The 13,516-nt window shown below is 33.2% G+C and overlaps 1 protein-coding gene across 4 annotated transcripts in view; it reads left to right on the top strand.

Moving 5' to 3' along the window:
* LOC131685111 (uncharacterized) overlaps positions 1 to 13,308 on the top strand; it is a 75,835-nt gene extending 62,527 nt beyond the window's left edge. Inside the window, exons 6-7 of one of the 4 annotated variants that reach the window (XR_009304735.1) lie at positions 11,303 to 11,594; positions 11,655 to 13,308. Coding sequence is in view for 1 of the 4 variants with exons in the window: in XM_058968567.1 (XP_058824550.1) it covers positions 11,303 to 11,478 (176 nt within the window). In the remaining 3 variants the exon portion in view is untranslated. Of the gene's footprint in view, positions 1 to 10,452; positions 10,811 to 11,302 lie in introns of all 4 variants that reach the window. The other 3 variants (XR_009304736.1, XR_009304737.1, XM_058968567.1) reach the window with 3 other exon arrangements.
* Positions 13,309 to 13,516: the final 208 nt, after the last annotated feature.

Genomic DNA, 13,516 nt, shown 5'->3' with positions numbered 1-13,516 from the left:
TTATTCCCCCTTCAAGCTCAAACGAAGCTATTGAAAATTTACAGCTCTGTTTGTCACTACTACGACAACCTTTTCGCAGCAATCTTATCAATTATACAAATACATTGTTAAACTATCATTATGTGAATAAATTCGACGATAAAACTTTAAAATTTAAGGGAAACGAGTACTATGTTTGTTCGTGACAGTGTAATTTTGTTAATAAATTTTCACACTATATAATTGTTTTGAGGAAATTCAAAAATAGTGGTAAGTTGGTAAAGGACCATTTATAAAATACGTAAAGTAATTTGACCAAATGTTACATTATGTAACATACGGTAAAGGGGACTAGAACGTGACGAAACATGTTTTTAGTAGAATACTTCCCGTATCTTATCTACGATCTTGGCTCATATATAAAGAATATGTAGCATGTTTGTGAATTATTCGGTTCGTATTCTGTTGCACCGGTCGAATGCAAACATTTTATATCGGCCCTTTTAAGGGCTTGTGGTATATAAAGAATTTGATAAATTCCTTTCCTTTCCGATTTCCGGTTACTAAAATATGTTCCAATTTGTTTTCTATCAAATTCTATGTCCTACATATTTCAAAATTCGAAAAATCTTACAATATAAACTTGTATTCGTGGTAACACTGATTCAGTCAATATGCCTCATTAATTTCTAAAACAACAACAAAGTGTACAATATACCATACATGGATTTTTGTGAAAAATAGAAATGTTAAATAAAAATGAGTAAAAAACCTCTTAGTTGAAAAAATATCTCAAAAACTCAACGTAGGGATTAAGTATTTTTTACATAGAATGTGTATGCAAAGGTTGAAAGGAATCGGTTAAGTAGTTTTTAAATGGCAGGTAACACCGCAACTCATGTTTTTTCAGAGACGTTCTAGAAAAAGCTTCGTCATCGAGTCGTTTGTCGATATTTTCCCGTAAAAAATTACAGACTGTTATTGAAATGATTCACTATAATGTACAAAAGTTTTGATCAATTCGCTTCATGCAAAGTTCTAAAAAAATCGCAAAAAAGTGATTTTACTCTGAAACTATTACAGCCCCCTCCCTTAAAACGCGTGGGGAATCCTATTCAAGAGAATAGTATCTGGCATACGAAGAAATTGAGACGCGTACAAATGCCTCTTGTATAAAATTCCGTATTTTATTCAAACGATCGCAATGTGATATCAGCACCGACTCGAAAGAAAACACGAAAAATTCGTCGCGTGATAGAAAAGTGAACGTTACCGATTCATTAAAATATAAGCAATGCTCTTCATAGTCAGCTACCCGGACTTGCTTATTTGGTCATTCGCATTAATACGACAAATGATAAGTTTCCCAAATTCTCGGCAGCCGGCTGCCCAGAGTAATTATTACATTATAACGCTATTCGCACACTTACTAACTACTCTCCCCTTCCCGTGATACATGTGGAGATGCAGAGGATTCCTCGATCTCCATCGGCGACATGTATCGGACTAACATTTCTTCCTTTCTCAGAAGATATGTATTCGGACGCGGCCGGCGTATTTTGTATTATGAATAACGGTAATACTGCTTTTTTTAAGTAAATCGTGGTTTCATACAATGTGTGACGTTTTTTCAGCAAGATAAAAAATTTTAGGGCATACCATCCTTTTGTTTTGGGGCATTTTGTCTTGGGTGAAAAATGAAATTAGAATTTGCGTATTTTTGAAAAATTTGCAATGATACTTGTACTATTTGTTTTTAATAAAAATGTAGCAGGAACTAATTTATAACAAAATGGAAACAAATTAAAATAGTTGATTCGGAGATCCTAGTGTCCAACATAGAAATATAGCTCTAACCATACAATCAAGCGAAGTGTGCACAGTATGTGCGTTACCAGGCTAAACCTTGAAACTTGAAATTTGAAACTTGAAACTTGAAACTTGAAACTTGAAACTTGAAACTTGAAACATGAAACTTGAAACTTGAAACTTGAAACTTGAAACTTGAAACTTGAAACTTGAAACATGAAACTTGAAACTTGAAACTTGAAACTTGAAACTTGAAACTTGAAACTTGAAACTTGAAACTTGAAACTTGAAACTTGAAACTTGAAACTTGAAACTTGAAACTTGAAACTTGAAACTTGAAGCTTGCAACTTGAAACTTGAAACTTGAAACTTGAAACTTGAAACTTGAAAGTTGAAAGTTGAAAGTTGAAAGTTGAAAGTTGAAAGTTGAAAGTTGAAAGTTGAAAGTTGAAAGTTGAAAGTTGAAAGTTGAAAGTTGAAAGTTGAAAGTTGAAAGTTGAAAGTTGAAAGTTGAAAGTTGAAAGTTGAAAGTTGAAAGTTGAAAGTTGAAAGTTGAAAGTTGAAAGTTGAAAGTTGAAAGTTGAAAGTTGAAAGTTGAAAGTTGAAAGTTGAAAGTTGAAAGTTGAAAGTTGAAAGTTGAAAGTTGAAAGTTGAAAGTTGAAAGTTGAAAGTTGAAAGTTGAAAGTTGAAAGTTGAAAGTTGAAAGTTGAAAGTTGAAAGTTGAAAGTTGAAAGTTGAAAGTTGAAAGTTGAAAGTTGAAAGTTGAAAGTTGAAAGTTGAAAGTTGAAAGTTGAAAGTTGAAAGTTGAAAGTTGAAAGTTGAAAGTTGAAAGTTGAAAGTTGAAAGTTGAAAGTTGAAAGTTGAAAGTTGAAAGTTGAAAGTTGAAAGTTGAAAGTTGAAACTTGAAACTTGAAACTTGAAACTTGAAACTTGAAACTTGAAACTTGAAACTTGAAACTTGAAACTTGAAACTTGAAACTTGAAACTTGAAACTTGAAACTTGAAACTTGAAACTTGAAACTTGAAACTTGAAACTTGAAACTTGAAACTTGAAACTTGAAACTTGAAACTTGAAACTTGAAACTTGAAACTTGAAACTTGAAACTTGAAACTTGAAACTTGAAACTTGAAACTTGAAACTTGAAACTTGAAACTTGAAACTTGAAACTTGAAACTTGAAACTTGAAACTTGAAACTTGAAACTTGAAACTTGAAACTTGAAACTTGAAACTTGAAACTTGAAACTTGAAACTTGAAACTTGAAACTTGAAACTTGAAACTTGAAACTTGAAACTTGAAACTTGAAACTTGAAACTTGAAACTTGAAACTTGAAACTTGAAACTTGAAACTTGAAACTTGAAACTTGAAACTTGAAACTTGAAACTTGAAACTTGAAACTTGAAACTTGAAACTTGAAACTTGAAACTTGAAACTTGAAACTTGAAACTTGAAACTTGAAACTTGAAACTTGAAACTTGAAACTTGAAACTTGAAACTTGAAACTTGAAACTTGAAACTTGAAACTTGAAACTTGAAACTTGAAACTTGAAACTTGAAACTTGAAACTTGAAACTTGAAACTTGAAACTTGAAACTTGAAACTTGAAACTTGAAACTTGAAACTTGAAACTTGAAACTTGAAACTTGAAACTTGAAACTTGAAACTTGAAACTTGAAACTTGAAACTTGAAATTTGAAACTTGAAACTTGAAACTTGAATCTTGAAACTTGAAACTTGAAACCTGAAACTTGAAACTTGAAACTTGAAACTTGAAACGTGAAACTTGAAACTTGAAACTTGCAACTAGAAACTTGAAACTTGCAACTAGAAACTTGAAACCTTCAACTTGAAACTTTGGACTTAAAATTATCAATTTGAAATTCTAAACTTTAAACACAGACTAACAGACATAACACTCAAAAACAAAGCTTCGCCCGCTTTAACGGTCATTTTAAATATACTTGTTGTTGGGACTGTGACCACATTTGAAAGTATGGCGCCACTGGCATATGAACAAGCATATGGGGGATAGACCACTAGTGAAAAATTGTTCCCAAACTTGAGGGGTAACCCACCAGTAAATGAGTGTTTGGGACTGTGAATAAAAGGTGGAGCTAGTGTTCTGGGAAAATTGTCGGATCGATGTTTTTTGAGGGAATGCCCTCATAGTGTTATGTCTGTTAGTCTGTGCTTTAAACTTTTTACTTTTTGAATTCTTAATCTTTTAAGTTTATGTTTCAGTTTCAAAGTTTACATTCAAGTTTGTTATGAATATATACAAAATTCGTTACTGATACTTTTTGCATATATCAGGCAACTAGCAGTTGGGAAATTTTATTCTGAAATGATTATGACTTCAATTGGTTTAGTTTTCGATAAAAATACACTGAAAAAAATTATGTTTGGACAAGGAAACGTTTTTTTGAAATAACTTGAAACTTGAAACTTGAACCTTGAAACTTGAAACTTGAAACTTGAAACTTGAAACTTGAAACTTGAAACTTGAAACTTGAAACTTGAAACTTGAAACTTGAAACTTGAAACTTGAAACTTGAAACTTGAAACTTGAAACTTGAAACTTGAAACATGAAACTTGAAACTTGAAACTTGAAACTTGAAACTTGAAACTTGAAACTTGAAACTTGAAACTTGAAACTTGAAACTTGAAACTTGAAACTTGAAACTTGAAACTTGAAACTTGAAACTTGAAACTTGAAACTTGAAACTTGAAACTTGAAACTTGAAACTTGAAACTTGAAACTTGAAACTTGAAACTTGAAACTTGAAACTTGAAACTTGAAACTTGAAACTTGAAACTTGAAACTTGAAACTTGAAACTTGAAACTTGAAACTTGAAACTTGAAACTTGAAACTTGAAACTTGAAACTTGAAACTTGAAACTTGAAACTTGAAACTTGAAACTTGAAACTTGAAACTTGAAACTTGAAACTTGAAACTTGAAACTTGAAACTTGAAACTTGAAACTTGAAACTTGAAACTTGAAACTTGAAACTTGAAACTTGAAACTTGAAACTTGAAACTTGAAACTTGAAACTTGAAACTTGAAACTTGAAACTTGAAACTTGAAACTTGAAACTTGAAACTTGAAACTTGAAACTTGAAACTTGAAACTTGAAACTTGAAACTTGAAACTTGAAACTTGAAACTTGAAACTTGAAACTTGAAACTTGAAACTTGAAACTTGAAACTTGAAACTTGAAACTTGAAACTTGAAACTTGAAACTTGAAACTTGAAACTTGAAACTTGAAACTTGAAACTTGAAACTTGAAACTTGAAACTTGAAACTTGAAACTTGAAACTTGAAACTTGAAACTTGAAACTTGAAACTTGAAACTTGAAACTTGAAACTTGAAACTTGAAACTTGAAACTTGAAACTTGAAACTTGAAACTTGAAACTTGAAACTTGAAACTTGAAACTTGAAACTTGAAACTTGAAACTTGAAACTTGAAACTTGAAACTTGAAACTTGAAACTTGAAACTTGAAACTTGAAACTTGAAACTTGAAACTTGAAACTTGAAACTTGAAACTTGAAACTTGAAACTTGAAACTTGAAACTTGAAACTTGAAACTTGAAACTTGAAACTTGAAACTTGAAACTTGAAACTTGAAACTTGAAACTTGAAACTTGAAACTTGAAACTTGAAACTTGAAACTTGAAACTTGAAACTTGAAACTTGAAACTTGAAACTTGAAACTTGAAACTTGAAACTTGAAACTTGAAACTTGAAACTTGAAACTTGAAACTTGAAACTTGAAACTTGAAACTTGAAACTTGAAACTTGAAACTTGAAACTTGAAACTTGAAACTTGAAACTTGAAACTTGAAACTTGAAACTTGAAACTTGAAACTTGAAACTTGAAACTTGAAACTTGAAACTTGAAACTTGAAACTTGAAACTTGAAACTTGAAACTTGAAACTTGAAACTTGAAACTTGAAACTTGAAACTTGAAACTTGAAACTTGAAACTTGAAACTTGAAACTTGAAACTTGAAACTTGAAACTTGAAACTTGAAACTTGAAACTTGAAACTTGAAACTTGAAACTTGAAACTTGAAACTTGAAACTTGAAACTTGAAACTTGAAACTTGAAACTTGAAACTTGAAACTTGAAACTTGAAACTTGAAACTTGAAACTTGAAACTTGAAACTTGAAACTTGAAACTTGAAACTTGAAACTTGAAACTTGAAACTTGAAACTTGAAACTTGAAACTTGAAACTTGAAACTTGAAACTTGAAACTTGAAACTTGAAACTTGAAACTTGAAACTTGAAACTTGAAACTTGAAACTTGAAACTTGAAACTTGAAACTTGAAACTTGAAACTTGAAACTTGAAACTTGAAACTTGAAACTTGAAACTTGAAACTTGAAACTTGAAACTTGAAACTTGAAACTTGAAACTTGAAACTTGAAACTTGAAACTTGAAACTTGAAACTTGAAACTTGAAACTTGAAACTTGAAACTTGAAACTTGAAACTTGAAACTTGAAACTTGAAACTTGAAACTTGAAACTTGAAACTTGAAACTTGAAACTTGAAACTTGAAACTTGAAACTTGAAACTTAAAACTTGAAACTTGAAACTTGAAACTTGAAACTTGAAACTTGAAACTTGAAACTTGAAACTTGAAACTTGAAACTTGAAACTTGAAACTTGAAACTTGAAACTTGAAACTAGAAACTTGAAACTTGAAACTAGAAACTTGAAACTTGAAACTTGAAACTTGAAACTTGAAACTTGAAACTGGAAACTTGAAATTTAAAGCTTGAATTTTGAAACCAGAAACTTGAAATTCGAAACTTAAAAGTTTAAACTGAAAATTCTAAACTTGAAATTCTAAACTTTAAACTTTTTGAATTCTTACTCTTTTAAGTTCAAGTTTAAGTTTCAAAGTTTACATTCAAGTTTGTTATGAATATATACAAAATTCGTTACTGATACCTTTTGCATGAATCAGGCAACTAGCAGTTGGGAAATTTTATTCTGAAATGATTATGACTTCCATTGGTTTAGTTTTCGATAACAATACACTGAAAAAAAGTTCTGTTTGGCCAAGGAAACGTTTTTTTGAAATTACTTTTTTCCTTCAATTTGCCCAATTTGATTTATTGACGGTAGGTAGCGAACAAACCTATCAAAATTTCATTCAAATCAAAAATGTTTTTTTTGTAAATCGACTTTAAACTTTTAAAATTAATTTTTTTCAGTATAGGAGTGGATGAAATTTTTTTTAATATTTTTATTCGAAATTGGACTGATTTTGTGAAAATCACTCCTCAAAAAAAAATTTTTTGTAGGATTTGTCATTTTTATACTACAGCCATTTGAAAAAAATTGGTAAAAAAAAGTTTGACCCTTTTCAAAAGACAGTCTAGATCATTTTTGGGAAAAACAAAGTATGCAAAGTGGCTTTTTGTGACAAAGTCTTCATGTACAGAAAGATTCAATAAAAGCTGAGAGGGTGCTGCCACGATTTTGCGTGAAATTCGTCATGCGTTTCATTGCGCATATTTCTCGCTATTGCCGCAGAGACGTGGTGCATGGTGTTGCTGTCGGTGCTCGTTGGTCGCCTTGAGATGCACCACGGCCTGTGGACCCAATTCAATCGACATTAGTTGTACGAATATGGGGCTTATATTTTGATATGGCAAAAGCTACTAGGGTAATTTGAAAGTTCGTTATAAAAAATCGATGGTCAAAAACATTCAAGAAATCAAGGACAACTTTTATTTTAAAAATGTCCCCAAAACATTTTTCATAGCTTTATTTAAAATTATAGATAATTTTTTTTTCAGCACCTAACTTTTTGCTTTGACATCAGATCTCGATGTTCCATGCATTTTTAAATCATTTGGCATTACAAGCTTTAATTTCCAAATATTAATTCTTTGTTAAACATGGCTCCATGAAAACCGAAAAATGTCATATTTTACTGTAAAATTCGCTTTTCTTTAAAATAATAGGGGGGGGGAATTATTCGGTTTTCTGTGGTTCATCGGCAGGCTATACATATTGTGCATTCTCATAAAAAACAAGTCAATTCGTCGATTAGTTATCGTGTTCGCCAATTTGAAAAACGTGGTTTCGAGAAAAACGCTATTAAAGGGTGTCCCACATCAAATTGCATCACGGAAAAAACGCTGTAGAAAAGGACGCATTGGGTATTTTCTCTTGCAAATTTGGATAGAAGAGGTTTAGAGTGTATTGTTCACACTGTATTTTGATCGCTGTCAGTTTTTCGAAAATTGTTGCTGATAGATTGAAATCTGCGTGTTTTATTGCAAAAATGCAGGAGTAATGCATGGCTGTTCAAAACAAAAGAAGTTCAGCGTGGCCACCGAGATGTCGGGAGACTATTCTAGAGATTCAATACTAACAAGCGGATAAAAAAGTCGATTTTTTTTTGCCTACTACACCATACAAGGGTTACACGGTGTTATAAAGATTCAACGAGCGCTACGCCTAAGCTATGCTGCAACTATCCGTAACAATGAAATTATGACTCGGGAGAAAGGTTTTAATGATTTCGAGATTACAATGAACTACTACTAGATCGGCTTTGTAGGTTGGGTTTTACAAGCCTCACTATTTAGTGGTTCCAGTTGGAATTTCAATGATTGAAACAGCTTAAATTTCTTGTTTTTACTTATATTTTCAAAATCCAATTGGAGCATTATCGCACGAAAAACTACAAAGTATGATACAAGTATTTATTTGAGTGTTAGAAACTTTACTGCGGATATAAAATGTTCATCTCTAATGCATCACTTTTTATGCATTAGTTTATTACAAATATTGTGCTGCTACTCACGAATTATGACAAAGACCACTTCATGCCTGATCATTAATAATTTTTAATAAAGAAGAGTTAATGATTACTTCTGAAATTCAGGAATTATGAGCATTATACCACATATAACAGACGTTTAGGCTCGATTCGATATGTAAATACCCGCTACTGACATCTTGAATACACTAGATGTCTGAAACACGTTTGGTAAGCGTTTGTAAGTAGCACAGTGATCGATGCAATGTATTTTTTGCAGTACGTTTATTTAACACTGCTCAAAACGTTAGCTCAGAGGAGCCTTGGGTTTTTTATATATTTGCAAGATGTTAAGAGTAAAAATACGTTTTAATTTTTTAGAGCCTGTAATATCCCCTGCGTGCGACTTACCAGTGCGAGCGGAGATATTTTTTCGAGGAGGGAACATATTAGTCTTCTTGCCAATATTCGAGGTCATCCATGTCTTTCTCGTTGTCGTTTACGTCCTTATCATAATCCTGATTACTTCCTTGATACTCGTGATCAGATGTTCTTCCTGGCTTCTTGCCCTTGCGGTTCACGAGTGCGACCCTCCATCTTTGGTGGTAGCTTCTTCACTGGTGGTATTAGCTGCTGAATTTGAAGTACTTGACGCAGCTTCTGTAGTTGTCATTATTGCCTAAACAACAGCCACAAACTTGGCAATCGTTTGTGGTGCAGGAAAAAATATTGGTGCCTAGGTGTTGGGATTTCTTTTTGCAGGTGTGCTTTCTCCAGTGGTTTCTGGGCAGGGTTGTCCGTAATGTGCCGTTTGTTCACAGAACTGGAACGTATTTGTTTGTCCTTAGTATGTACAAAGAGTTCGCTGTGTAATAGTATCACCCCCTTCTGTTTTGTACTACAGGGTAAGGTAGGAGGGAATGGGTTGGTCTACCCGCATTCTCACCACAACATACCATACCTGGGAAGCAGTTTCTCCATGTGTCTTCCGTAATAGATTCCACTTCTCTGAAATACGACATGAATTTTTTGATTGCCACTTTGCAAGTAAGTGGAGCCAAATCATATAATTTGACTTCAATATTTCCATTACCCATGTATATAGGAATCTTGATTTTAGCGTTGTCAAAAACAAGCTGCATTTTCATTTACTTATGAAAATCAAAGCTGCATTTTCACCTTCAGCAGATGTTCCACATCACGAATACTCGGTCTTATGCGAAAAGACCTGAAGTTAGTGGCCATTGACTGTTATTAGGCCGAATAATCAGGTTTTGTTGATGAGACTCAGTCATTATGATATATTATCACACAAGAATAAAAGTAACGGTATCCTTTGTTCTTCAGACAATGCACAAAAGTAACTGTTTTTTTTTCGTTCGCTTTGCACTGGCTCGGACAGAAGCAGAAGCACATTAAGTATCGTGACCTATGTGTCTAATGGTTAGAAGATGTAGTTGGAGCGCAGCTGTCAAACACGTGTAGCAAACAGTTGCGTAGATTGCAATAGTGAAACATTGATTTCCAGCGTTTATCAATTAGAAAGTTTTTACAGGGAGAGCAAGGGAAGGGAAAATTTTGTCCTAGCCTAAATGTCTGTTATCCGTGATTATACCATCGATAAAATTTTAATTCCGCTTTCCTGATTTTGTTTCAACTCATTTAATAACTTTCAATTTATTTTATTTTACAAATCTTATCTTTATGTTGCTAATCTCATTGTTCACACCAACTTACACGTTTCAAAAATACTCATAAGTCGGATTGATGATATCTCATCTTATTTGTCACGTTAACCCTTTTGTATTATCCCAAGCTTTCAATTTTTCTTTTCTTGATTTTTTCCTACCTCTTCTTTCTCTCTACCTCAGTGTCCACAGTGTCTGTCATACCCCTCATGAGCTATAAACCACACCTTGAGATATTGATGTGATATTACCACCACGTTACTCGTATCGTCTCGTTCTAATCGTCCAACCGCAGTAACAATAACCAAAGAATGCTAAACTACTAACCGCTAATGCAGTAAACATTGACGAAAGCAATCACAACCAGAGAGTACAAAGTAACTATAAGTGGGTTGAAAAATTTTAACTCTGAAATTATTGTTCGAATCGAGTGAATGTTTCGTAAAAGTTATATAAATCGATGCTGTAATAGGAAAGTGATGACATCAAAGGAACATTAACATTTCTCGCCTAAGTGTAAAACAATGCCGATCAAGTTTAGGTATGAGTTCCGGTCTGTGATCACGTTCCACAGTATGACTGTTGTTCTTTCCTTTCATCCTTGGGTGAATCGTTATGCAGCTTGAAGTTGTTTTTGCCTATAAACGTTCTGTTCTAGTTTTCCGATCCTTAGTTGTGGCTTAAGGATTATCTAAAGCTCATCCGTGTTACTAATATATTATAATTTTTTATTCAGCTTTCCAGAGTGTTTCTAAGAAAACTCTGTGGGCGTTTCGCGAATTAAAATGCACACCATAATGAAAAGTTGTATATGGTTTCGATCTGTACGTTTGGTTTTAAATCCTTATTTGCACTGCAATGTCATTTCGATTACTTTTTCCGCTCATCTTGCGTAAATAAAATAAAATTGATATAAAAACTCTCAATGTGTTTCTATTAAATTTAGTTCGACCAAGTGTTCTACGTTCGCTGTAATTGGTGTTGTTGGCGAGACTATTGACCTATTTTTTTCTCTCCATCTCCCCCCGTCCAGTGTTAGGAGCATCCGGAGAAATTTTATTGGAGAAAATCCTAGAAGAAGATAGCAGTTACGGTGATCCAGATTACTATTCGCGAAATGCCGGACAATCACCACCCGGCGTGGATAATGACAAACGACTGCTGCTTGGCAATGGTCACACCGGCGCCATCCATATGACCGATATTTAAATCATTGCGCTATTTTGGCGCCTAACTAGGAATCGACACAAAGCCAACCAATATCACAACCTTGTTATCATCCGAATAGCACCGGTCCCCTAGAACATCCTCCGTGCATCCGCATCGTAAGTAAATAACAACAACAGCAGTACGTACATATAGGTCAAGGCATTTTCTCTTACCAGTTCACTAGTTTTTTCGCTAAATAGATAATAATGAACAAATAAACACATTAGTTGGTTGGATGGAATACACAAACATATATAAGCGCAACCAAAATTAATCAAATCACTACCCCATTATCATGCACGGACCGGACTTGAACTACGGAGTTCTATCAACGGTGGGTTGTCGATAGACGTTCTGTAAGACACTTGTGAACACCATCTGTTGATCTTGAACAAACCACAAGCTTTCACATTGTTCATGAGCTTCACAGAGCCGTTTTTCTTCAGCCCACATAAAGATTCTCGATGAAACCATAGACAGGTAGTTCTTTAAAACTGTAATACTCATATACAAGAACTTGAATATCCACATAGATCGGAGTGAAACAAACTGAAACGAAGTATGAGACCGAGGAAATGTACCATGTCGATCATTCAAAATGCATAAAAACTCCATTGCCGTTGAATTCTAGTCATGACTCATACATGAACTAAATTCATAACCAATTGCTAAGGATAAGCAGTCACGTATAATCACATAACTCTTTTATAGCTCATATTTCATAACTTATATCGAATAAAAATAGGCACAAAGCTAGCTTTCGAAATGAGGTTTAATTGATAATCACATTTACAAAACAAAAACGAAAATGGATTTGATTTCATATTACGCAAGTTTAGTTCACGTCTACGCTTTCCTACTCGTCGAAAATAGCATATGTAGTTGTGTATAGTAAAGTGAGCATTATTATAGAACAGATTTTTTATGATAACAGAAAAACGCTAAGAGAATAAATGCTTATATAGGTAAATGTTTTTATTTTAACTTTTGATGTTTATGACCAGATGTCGCATATAAAAAAAAACACACAACAGACGTCGAACATAGTTGACTAAATTTCAGAGCTATTAAAACTTGACATAACTAACTTGATACAATTGACGAAATTAGCGAAAGACGCATTTACTAAGCGAAGTATAAAGAATCTATTCAAAAGACACCATTAGAGACGTGCCTATCTGTAGAGCACGAGCTGTAAAATTTTCAAACAAAACTATGCCCGGAAGACTGTATTTAAACGCTACTCTGTATTTTCGATGTTTTTTCGGTAATTAAACATTTACTAGCTCCAATCGTTTGTTGACACTTTTGCATAATATCATCAGAGCCTGTCCCATCTTCAGACTAGTCTTTTTCAATGTGGCCTGTGTTAAACCAAAGAGGACGTTCTGATATACATTAGAGTGGTCCAAACAAAGTTTTTCGTGCGATAATGCCCTCCCTAACCGAATTTTGAAAATTTACGCAAAATCAACAAATTTAAACTTAGTTTTTTAGCGTGTCGGATTCTTCTAATCAGTAACTAGCACTATCTTGGTGGCAGTTAGATGTTAAATCTAAACTAGCACCAAAATTAGCACTAGTTAGACGTATGTATGACTTTTTGGATTTAGGATTGAGCGTCTAACTAGTGCTAATTTTGATGATAGTTTAGATGTATCCTCTAACTCGCACCAAGCTTGTGCTAGTTATTGATGAGAAGAATCCAAAACGCTTTAGAGTTAGGCATTGTGCCTCTCCGCACCAAAAATATTTCTTTTGCAAAGAAATTTAATCTGTTTCTTTCATTAACCCTTAAATGCATGAAACTCATTTTTCCTTGGTACTCATTTTTTTAGATGGATACAATATATACCTCTTGTTAAAGTTAAGGGGGTGGGGCAGCGGTTAAGGGTTTCAGTGTAAAAAAACACATTTTTGCGATTTTTTTTTCAATTTTGGTGAAGCGAACTGATTAGCTCGTTGTACATTATAATGTATCATTTCAAACACATTCGGATTTTTTCTATACAAAACTATCGACAAGTTACTCGGTGAC

This window comes from Topomyia yanbarensis, chromosome 2 (genome assembly GCF_030247195.1).
Source record: "Topomyia yanbarensis strain Yona2022 chromosome 2, ASM3024719v1, whole genome shotgun sequence".
Taxonomy (NCBI): Eukaryota; Metazoa; Arthropoda; class Insecta; order Diptera; family Culicidae; genus Topomyia; species Topomyia yanbarensis.
Note: the sequence above shows the minus strand (reverse complement) of the source record. Positions and strands in the feature narration are given on the sequence as shown.